The 10,953-nt window shown below is 37.1% G+C and overlaps 1 protein-coding gene across 1 annotated transcript; it reads right to left on the bottom strand.

Annotated features, from left to right (window-relative positions):
* Positions 1-1,132: 1,132 nt before the first annotated feature.
* Positions 1,133-3,237, bottom strand: LOC143556782 (F-box/LRR-repeat protein At3g26922-like). Its single transcript, XM_077046027.1, has 2 exons — positions 2,081-3,237; positions 1,133-1,897 (listed from the first exon to the last, which is right to left on the bottom strand). Exons 1-2 carry the CDS (start codon positions 2,993-2,995, stop codon positions 1,718-1,720), a joined length of 1,095 nt encoding a protein of 364 aa, XP_076902142.1. The 5' UTR covers positions 2,996-3,237; the 3' UTR covers positions 1,133-1,717.
* Positions 3,238-10,953: the final 7,716 nt, after the last annotated feature.

Below are 10,953 nucleotides of genomic sequence, written 5' to 3'. Positions count from 1 at the left end.
TATGCTTTCGATAACTGTGTGCCAAAGCATTTCATATAAGTATCACAAATATATCCTAGATAAGCACAAGTTTGACAGGATCAAATATCACCTTACTTATTATTAACTAATTGTAAAACTTACTTAATAAACTGTGTTCCAAAAGGGAGAACATTAGGACAATTGATGGAACCTGAAAACAGAACACCGTGAAATTAGGGTTAAAAGTACAAGTTTTACATAAAAGTAGTGTTCAGGGCGGACCTAGCTTGGACCTAAGGATAGCCTCCACTACCCCTCAACTTTCGTCGGTAGTACAAATTTATTAATTTTTTGGTCGGCTTTTGTAGTTCGTTACCCCTTAAAAATTATAAAGTTACCCCTATTTGTATAAAGTCCAACCAAATTAAAAGCTAAACTTAATTAAAGCCCAACAAAATTAAAGTCCAAATCAAATAAAACCATTGTTCTCGTTGTTCCGTGATGTTGGAAGTTTGGTTTAGGCCATCATTCAGCAGTTGCCTCCACCCTACACTTCCCAACTCAAGCTGTCCTCCACTGGTCACTGGACCTCCACCCTACAGTCCAGTAGCCGACGTCCGATGCGCCCTCAATCCCTCTTCTATGGTTCGATTTCTACTTGTTCAATTTAGGTGTTATTCTACTTTATCTGAATTTGTAACTGTAATTGGTTTATATAAATTGTTAATTTAGATTTGTTCATGGGCAACTAAATATTTGAATGGTTGGTTGTGGTTTATTATATTTTTGGAAAATGTAAATTGGAAGTGTGAATTAATTTGAAATTTGGGCTTTATGTCTAAACTGAGATTAATTGGAGATTTAGGGTTTATGTGTATATTGAAGTTGATTTTGGATTTATGGTTTAAATTTTGTTTCTTCTTAAATTATGAAACTTGGAAGATGTAACGGAAAAATCTTAGTACTAATCTTTTTAAATGAAAAATCAAAGAATGATATCGGTCCAACATCAGGTTAAAAAAAATTTTTGTATGAAATACGATAAGTAAAAATTTTGGTTATTTTATGAAATATGGTAAAAAAAAAAAAGCATTTACATAAAGTGAAATACGGAAAAAAAAAATTTGAACGTTACCCCTGATATTTTGATCTAGATTCGCCGTTGGTAGTGTTCTCATTTTTCAAATGCTGAAAAGTGGAATTGAAATGAAAAATCAAGAGCTTACAATTTGTCAAGAAGACGGTTGTCATGCGGTAGCAGGTTGATTAAAGTTGAGTCTTGGTTTCTTATCACATTGGATCTTCACATGATCTGCCATATCATCCATGAGAGTCTCAGCGTCATCACACAACCTAGAAAAACTTGCTACCAACTTAGATCGATTTGATGATGTAGGCATCTTTGTGAGTAGTCCTTCAGTCTCCCGTGTGTAAGAAACTATACCTTTATACACTTTAGCAAAGTGCTCATTGTTATCTGTCATCCTTAGCCAAAATTGCCATTTCATATTCGTGGCTAGTTGGTTCTCAGCTTCCATTGGTGCCTTGTCTTGCATCAAACGAGTTGTGTTTGTTTCACTATTTTCTTTCCATTGATATAGTTGCTCCTGCAGTATTCTCAAAACCGTACGTGCGAATGCAATATTTTGCACAGTCTTAGCCTCCTGCGTGGGTCATATAATATGCATGAAGCGTATAGATAACTCCTACATTAAATACCTATTCTTGAAGAACGTATGAAAAATTAGAATATACCTCATATTGTGACGGTGGCTCCTGGAGAACCATCTAACAAATAGTTTTTGACTTCAATAGACATGGTTACTTTCGTTCGTGCTTTCTCGTTCAGAGAAACATAATGGGTATAAATCTTTAAACTCTTTAAGTTGGCAAATGGAGAAGGTTGATGTGAGATTAGTTCCACGGATGAAAGAAACTGAAAAATATACCAAACAACAAAGCAATCTCATAGTCATAAGTAATGATATGAAAATCTGTTTTCTTGAATATGTGTTTGTACAAATCTTTTTTAATGGTTTCACAACCCCAACAGTATTTCAACTGCTTGAATTATAAATCTATGTTAGATGCGAATGAAAACATTAAGGGACAAATGTACCTTCACAAATTCCAAGTTGAGTGTAAGAAATTTGACATTATGGAACTGTTGAAGCAGACGGACAATTTTATGTTCCTTATCTTCACGGGAACATTGAGCACATATATCCACCTTCTCCAAATGAAGAAGGTCTGTAGAAAACTCGAAAGATAAATTACCACCTCCATAATGCAAAGAGTAAAGGTTGGGTGCAGTAACTAGATGTATTCTTGACGAATATGTTATACTTAGATTCTTGAGTTGAGGTGTAACCACATTGACACCCTTACAACCGCCGCCACCTTCAAGTGTTAGACTAGTTAATCCAGGATGACATATATTGAAATAATCCGAGCTCATCATAATGCAACTTTTTAAGATGAGATTCTTCAAGTTTGCACAGTTAGAGAAAACGCCATCACGCAATGCAACTTTATGTAAATCCATTGTTGTTAAAGTTGCCGCCTCCCAAGTAGGTAGGGTCAAGGTGAAAAATCCGCTCAAAGGGAGATGTTTGAGGGACTGAGAACTAAAGGTTGAAAGAGGGAATTCGAAAGACTTTCTACGCAAGCAAGTAATACTCAATTGTTGGACATTGTGGGAGATTGCAAAGTCGATAATTCTTTTGACAAGCACATGGCTAACAGTGTCATGAAAAATGACACTGATAGAATGCACGTCTGTTTGATTATTGCGTTTAGATATGACATGTCTAATAAATTGGGAGAACTTGGAATACGTATGAAAATCTTCACTTGAGAAACTGAGACATGGCATTGAAGTCCACGTATACCTCCATCTAGATGACAACACACTTGTTCCAATTGCTTTTTTAATGCCATTCAAAGCAAGGATTTTATGGATAAGATCATCTGGCAAGCTGCTTAATCTATCACCTTCGACATTTATTCTATTTGTATCGTGCCCAAAATCCATTCTCTCTTGTACCTTGACAGAAGCTGCAATTTGATTTCGTGCAACAGTTAGCACATAATACAAACAAAACACTCAAGATACATGGGTTATCATATTTACATTATTGAAATTTAAAGGAAGTTCACTTTCAGTTTCTAAAGTAAACCATTCATTTTTACCTTTGACTGAAAATTGCAATATTAATATTAGATTACAACTAACTATTTGATTAGTTATATGAATTTGGGAAGCTGCCTAAACATCCAGTTGTGGTAACAACTGTAGGGCTGTAAACTAGGAAGCCTTGGGATGGTAGTTCACATAGACCACCTGTCCCGGTGACGGATACGTCATAGGGACGTTTCCGGTTAATGGGTACGGATCCAAAATATTTAGGGGGCATTTCTATTTATTTTTAGGGTTAGACGGAGAAAAGGTGTACCTGAACGTTTGCGGGAGGTTCAAATTGTGTTGGAAAGAGAAAGAAGAAGAGACGGCCGAAAATGAAGAAGATGGAAGAGAGCGGCGTATTAAAATCTGAACCTCCGTTTTGTTATTTTTAGGGTTATTTAGTGTTTTTTTAACAATTAGCCCCGCTCTTTCACTCTTTACATTTAGTCCTTCAAGTTTATTAACTTTTACATAAAACTATTAAAAAGTGTCAAATACGTTTGTGAACCCCTTATATTTTCAGTAGTTTACATTTGATTCATAACCTTATAAATTTATATATAAAAAATTTTACTTTAACATCATATATTTATTTTTTTATATTTTCTTTTTGCCGTACTCATATCTTGAATTTTTGAGTTTTTCCGTTCCCCGTCCCTGTACCCCTGCCACGTTCCCGTGCTACAAAGGCTGTAAATGAACACAACGTTGGTAAACTTTTGTTAAGTGGTTAAGTGTTCGGCGGGAAGTTCGTTATGTTTGTTCATTTAATAAATGAACAAACATGAAAAGGAAATTTTGTTTGATTAACTAAACGAACGAATCGTTCAGTTGAGTTCGTGAACGGCCAATAAGGTGTTCGTTTACGTCTGTCTATGTCCGTTAATGTTTGTTTGATTATGTTTGTTGATTAAAAGTATTTTATACTGTTTAAATGATTTTTCTAATCTTATCAAATAGATTTAAGCAAAATTAACTATAAAAAATATATGAGTTTGTATTGTGCAACTGTGCATAAAACCGAAAACCAACCCAAAACCAAAAAACCATTGGCTTGGTTTTATGTTTTTGTTAAAACCGAACTTAGGGTTCTATTTTAGTTTTGCCTATTATATAACCCGTAAATAACAAACGAAATTTGTAAATTTTCATTTTTTTTTATTTTAAGAATTTATACAAATTTAATAAATGCGTTATGTGTAACTCAAATATTTGTATCAATGTATAATAATAAATTTGTTATCAATAGAGAAAATTATTTAAACCCAAATTCATTTATTTTAGGCCAAACTATTTTCGGACAAAATTTTCAAGCACAAATGGTCAAGCCGAAAAAAATTTAATCGAATCCAAGTTGAAAACCGAGAAACCTGACGGTTTTCAGAAATATAAAAACCAAAGTTTCAGTTTTAGACTAAATTCGAACCACACACACCGCTTATATGAGTATTATATGCTTAATTTATATGTAGATTAACATATGAATATGAACTAAAAAAACACCAACACAAACAAACTCAGTAGCCGTACCGAACCATTCTTGGTTAGCCAAATTAAAGAAAACAGTGTTTCCGAGCCCTTCACAAAAAATTTCATTTCCTTAATGACCGAACATGAACAAGAAATATTGTTTGCGCAATACAAGCTTAACCAACAAGCATTAACCGTGTATTTTTTCAATGATGAAAAAAAACACTAAACCAAACACACAGAAACCAATTTCCCCAACTAATTAAATTAAGCAAATGGTAATGAACCAATCAAACAAGAAACAAAAATCAAATGATTACGTACCTCAATAATAATAATAATAATAATAATAATAATAATAATATATCAGGCTTGCAATTGAGCTCATATTCCAAATGAAAATGAAAAGGAAAACTAGTGGGTTTTTTTCACACCAATTATTTCGGGGGCACCGTTCAACACAAAACTAAATTGTTGCGGCAACTGAGTTTTTTTTTCAGGAAAATTACCCGCCTTTTCTGTAGTGAGGAACTGAAAATGTTATTGAAAAATCATTTTCAAACTCATTTGGCCTCATTGATAAGTTTGGCCTCAAACGGGTTTTTGATAACCAGTTTGATCTCAAACGCGTCTTTTATGATCTTTTGGCCTCAAATGCGTCTTTGAGGACCTATTTGACCTCAAACTCGCCTTCCGGCCACTACATGTTTGGCATATTATTTTTTTTATTATATTATTATAATTAAATATTACTTATTTTTAGTTTTTCTTATATAACTTTTGAAATATAAAGTTTTACAAAATTCGGAATATACCGCTAGGAGTTTTTATATACGTGCCGACATAAATTAAGTTCAAAACCGAGCCGAATAAGATATATATCGAAATGTTTAATAAAAATTGACCTGGCTTGGTTTTAAGTAAAATTTATACAACGCGTAAATAAAAATAAGCAAGTCTCAAGAGTATATTCAAAATTTTATAAAAATTTATATTAAAAAGTTATTAAAGAAAAACTAAATATGAGTAAAACTAAATAAAATTATATTATATTCAAATTTTACAAACTTCAAATATGGAATCAAGTCGTGAACATTGGAATTGAGTTCGAAATTGGTCGGGGATGCCACTTTTTAGGCCACCTGGCATGTTATAATTGGTTAGCAAAAGAGGCGGCGGGGACACCAAACACGGCGTGGATGACAAGTTTGTTAAAAGACATTTTGGGATTCTCTCCATAAAAAGAACATGTTGAGAATTTTTTCTTTATTTTGTAACATCCTACTTTTGATAAAATTAAATAAAGGAATTTCATTTAATTAATAGTGTGTTATTATTTAGTTAAGTTAGATAAAAATAATAGAGCGTGGGCTTGGTCAATAAAAGATGGAATAAAGGATGGTGATGGGCCTTAGGTCCATGGGCTTAACAGTATATAAACTCTCTTAAACCCCCTAAAACCCAAAAACCCTCATTTCCATCTTCTAGCCCCATACACACACAAACACACTTTCTTCTATCTTGGACCATCCGGGGAAAAAGACCCTAGCTTGTTGGTGTTAGAGCACCTCAACGAGCAAGTTAAACGCCAAGTTTTGATTGTGTTCATGAAACCAATTCATCTAAGGTACACTTTGTAACGGAAAGCTTGTTCGTTTAAGTTTGGCTCGTTTAGTATTTCTTGATCTAGCTAAACCGAGCTTTAAAAATCGATAAAGGTTTGAAGTTTATCATAAAAGAGCTAGATCTTGGTTAAGGGTGATGATAGAATGATAATAAACAATATATAGGTGATAATGGATAATAATAATAATAATAATAATAATAATAATAATAATAACGTTAATAAGGGATGATAACATATGTAATCGTAATAATAAGGATAATAACAGTATGAATGGCGGCTGCTGCAGCATTTGGGATGAAATGAAAGGAATGAATGCATAATCATAACAATAATATTAACAATGATAAAGAGCATCAGCAGCAGCGCCTCTTATAAAGGAATGAAAAGAAAGAAGGAAAAAGCCCCATTCGATTACATCCATTCGACTACATGACTCGATTGCATGGTTCGATTTGAACCAAATCCAGATTTGATTAAGTCTCATTCGACTCGATTAAGCCTCAATCGATTCGATTAAGGCTCATTTAACTCGACTAAGCCTCAATCGATTCAATTAAGCCTCATTTAATTTGATTAAGTCTCATTCGATTCGATTAAGCATCATTTGACTGGATTAAGTCTCATTCAATTCGAATAAGTCTCATTCGATTCGATTAAAACCCATTCGACTAGATTGAAATCCATTCAATTAGAATGAAATCCATTCTATTAGAATGGGATCCATTCGATTCGATTAGGATTCATTCGATTAGAATGGGATTCATTTGATTCGACCCCAGCCAGGCTCTGCTCCTTTGACCCTGCCAGGGCTGCTACCCCTAGATCCCGCTGGTCCCCGGACCCCATTTGTTGAGGGCTATATTAAACAAGAAATATTTTATGGGTACTGATAGTTAATTATACATGTAATTGTTATACAGTTAGCCACTCCTAGTTAAGGAAAGGAGTTACCATTAACTCTGAAAGGAAACGAGCTCAGGTGAGTTTCTAGCCCCATTTCCTTGTTATGTTTTCAGGGCGGTGTGCATCGTTGATGTGATAAGCTAATACACTTACCTTAAGTGATAAGTGTATGATATTTGATTGTTTTATGTATGATGTATGAATGATATATGAATGTTATAGGAAATATTGAGAGTATGTATGAAAGTTTATAAAATAAATATAAAGAAATGTACGGTATGGTTATATGAAAAGAATGGAACCAGGCCCTAATAATATCCAATGCATAAGAGAACCGGGCCCTAAAATAATACTCTAGGAAGAAGGGAACCGGACCCTAATAATATCCGAGGAAGAAAGGGAACTGGGACCTAATAATACTCGAGGAAGTAGGGCGTAATGCTTTTTAAAACGTATAAGTATGTATGTAAAGTAAGATAAAATAGGAAAGTATGAAAGTACGAAAATATGGAAGTAAGAATGAAGGTATATACTTATGTATGTACTAAAGAAAGTAAAGCAGGTTAATATGTAGTATATGAACGTATTGTATGTTGCTTGATTAACTAGAACACACTCAGGGTAGCTGACTTTTAGTATGCACGCAGGTAAATAGGCTAAGGCATCTAGTTTGAATGAAGACACATGGCATTGGACTGAAGAGGCAGACATCTTTAGAAGAATGTTATGTTGTTTTAATATGAATTTTTATATTATGTTTAATGACAAAAGTTTATTGTTATGGAAAGATTTGAATGCTTATGTAATATATGGTTGAAGTTTTATATTCCGCAATAAGTTTTAATTTACTCTGATATTTTGAACTGTGTTTACGAGTAATTCCAATGCCAAAGTAGGGCACCGAGACCGGGGCCTTACAGAAATCATAATACGAACAATGGTGTTTCATAATATAGAATCGAAAGTAGTTGGGATAACCGTACAAATGTAAAGATGATAAGGACATGGTGGATACACCACTGTACATCATATATATAGTGTCCTTATCGAATTTTCATTTGTAATGTTGCTTCAACTATTCAAAGTTCTGTATTATGATTAGTTTTAAATTATATTTAAAATTTTCTGAAGAGGCTACCTTGGAGTTAGCCTAGCGAGGCCCAAGAAGAGTTAGCTGGACAAGAAGAGTTAGCGAGGCCCAAGAAGAGTTGTCTTCCGTCAAAGGAAAAGAGAAGGAAAAATCGGTATCTGATACCCTCGACACTTCGTACCGGCCTTTGGACACGCCAGACGTGTCTAAATTAACTCGGTGGATAGCTGAAGCCACCCTACCCCCAAGCTCCGTTACCCGTCCACAGTGGACAACTACGACGGGACACAAGACCCTGAAGACCATCTCCATGCCTTCCGGGGAGCAAGAATGGTCAGCGGTTGGTCCATGCCAGTATGGTGCTTGATGTTCCCTTAAACCCTGAAGGGAGGAGCACGGGTTTGGTTCGATAGTCTGGAACCAAGAAGCACAAACATCTACGAGGAGCTGAGGGGGGAATTCTGAAGAAACTTTATCCAGCAGAGGAAAGCCATAAAGAATCCCAACGAAATCCTGCATATAAGAAGGGATGAAGAAAGGGTGGAGCAATTCATGGATCGATACGTAGCTGAAATTATGAACATCAAGGGAGTTGTAGAAGTAATGAAGATCAATGGTGTCATAATTGGGGTAAGGTTTTCCCGGCTGACGGAAAACCTGGGGGAAGATTTTACAGCCACCTTTGACCAACTTATGGACCGGGTGAGGGCCTTTGTCAGGGGAAAAGACACAGGGTCCAAACTGAGAGAGTGGGAAATGAAGAAAGGGACACCTAAATCTTTAGGAGGAAAAGGTGTCGGGGTTGCCAGCCCCGGGAAGGTGCGAGCACCATTTGAAAAATCTCGCTTCACGCCTTACAGGCCGCCCGAAAATCCTTCCAGGTACACACCATCCACCACTTATCATCCGGCCCGTTTCCACACCAACATACGCCCCGAGGGAAAACGGTACAGACCCCCACATGGTGAGAAACTATCGCCGGGAGGGGAGGAAGTTCTAGTGGCTAATAAAAGCAAATACGTCCCAAAGGCCTCCAGTCCTTTAAAGCAAGCGTACAAACCTAACCACCTAATGTATTGTAACTATCACAAGAGTCATGGTCATACCATAGAAAATTGCGTGCAGCTAAAGAAGCTATGGGAGGCAGCTTTGAAATCCAGGCAATTACCTCTCCCAACGAGGAGATCACCGTCAAAAGTTAAAGAGGAAGACGAGGACAAACATTTTGTGGATATGATACGGAGGAGAGACGAGGAGGGGGAAACCAGGGAAGAATCGCTAAAGTGGGAAGAATAGTGTCTCTATTCCCCAGCACGACATGGATGAGGGCTGAAGTAACCTTCCCCGGCTTGGGGAAGGAGGAAGCAACAGAAATGCCCCTCAATATATCCGCGAGTGTGGCCGGACTGGAGGAAGTCATGTATGAACATTGTTTCGTGAGGCTACAAAGAGAAATCAAGAGCCGACTGGAGGAAGATGTGTGCCCACTAATGGGATTTTCAGGAGAAGTGGTGGAACCTTTAGGGTCCTTAACCCTCCTGTTCACCCTCAGAGACGGGGAAAGGACGAGAACGGTGCACCTCCGTTTCTCCATTGTGCGAGCACCTTCAAAGTATAACATAATCCTTGGTAGACCGGGGATGAAAGCATTGCGAGCTGTACCTTCCACCATACACGGGTACATGAGGTTCCTAACCCCACAGGGAATAGCAACCATCCGTTCATCCACCTGGAAAATAGCCAGCATCGGAAAAGGGACCAATCCAAAGAAAGGAGTGGAGGAATGGGTTCTAAATGGGGAGCACCCAGATCAGACTGTAAGAATTGGATCCTAATTATTTGACCGAGGTAAGGCCGGGTTGAAGGAGGTGCTCATCCGTAATGCGGATGTCTTCACATGGAAACACGAGGATATGACCAGCGTATCGCGAAGCTTGGTACAACACAGCCTAAACGAGTTCTATTGGATTGAACCGGTCAAACAAAAGAAGAGAATCGTGGGGCCTAGAAGAGCCAGGTAGTACTTGAAGAAACGTCGAAGCTGTTACAAGCAGGGATAGTACGCGAAGTTAAATATCCCCGGTGGATATCAAACCCGTCATGATTGCAAAGTCAGATAGCAGTTGGCGCATGTTTATTGATTTCAAAGACCTGAATACAGCAAAGTCAGGGCCACGTACCAACGTTTCATGGATCGGCTATTTGACCAACAAAAGGAAAGGAACGTGGAGATATACGTGGGCGACCTAGTCATCAAAAGCACTAGCGAACACAAGATGCTCGACGATATCAGAGAAACCTTCAACACAAACACTCAGAGGAGCCAATATGAAACTCAACCCTGGCAAATGTTCGTTCGGGGTAGAAGAGGGAAAGTTCATGGAGTTTTAGTCACCAAGGAAGGAGTCAAAGCCAATCCGGAGAAGGTAGAAGCTTTACTTCAAATGGATAGTCCTAGGAATATCAAGGAGGTGCAAAGACTCAATGGGAGGCCGGTAGCTCTCAACCGGTTCCTCTCAAAGATCGCCAAGAGGACAAGCAAGCTCAAAGTGAGTTACCCGTAAAAAACCACCCACGGCACGACAAGCAAGCTCAAAGTGAGTTACCCGTAAAAAACCCAAGGGATGAACTTGTGAAAACCCTAGTTTGTGGTATTTTAATAACGCTATTTGGAACTCGGTAAGAGGATAACGAATGTTAGCACACTCCAAATTTTTG

This window comes from Bidens hawaiensis, unplaced genomic scaffold (genome assembly GCF_021521415.1).
Source record: "Bidens hawaiensis isolate Kalapana, Puna unplaced genomic scaffold, B.hawaiensis_p1.1 tig00018742_1, whole genome shotgun sequence".
NCBI lineage: Eukaryota > Viridiplantae > Streptophyta > Magnoliopsida > Asterales > Asteraceae > Bidens > Bidens hawaiensis.
The sequence above is the reverse complement of the archived record's forward strand: the minus strand, read 5'-3'. Positions and strand labels throughout refer to the sequence as shown.

Bases quoted from the DNA above. Each gene is read 5' to 3' on its own strand.
- LOC143556782 (XM_077046027.1), bottom strand. From the start codon at position 2,995: ATGGATTTTGGGCACGATACAAATAGAATAAATGTCGAAGGTGATAGA. The intron at 1,898-2,080 runs GTACATTTGTCC...TATATTTTTCAG, and splicing joins TCAACTTGGAATTTGTGAAG to TTTCTTTCATCCGTGGAACT.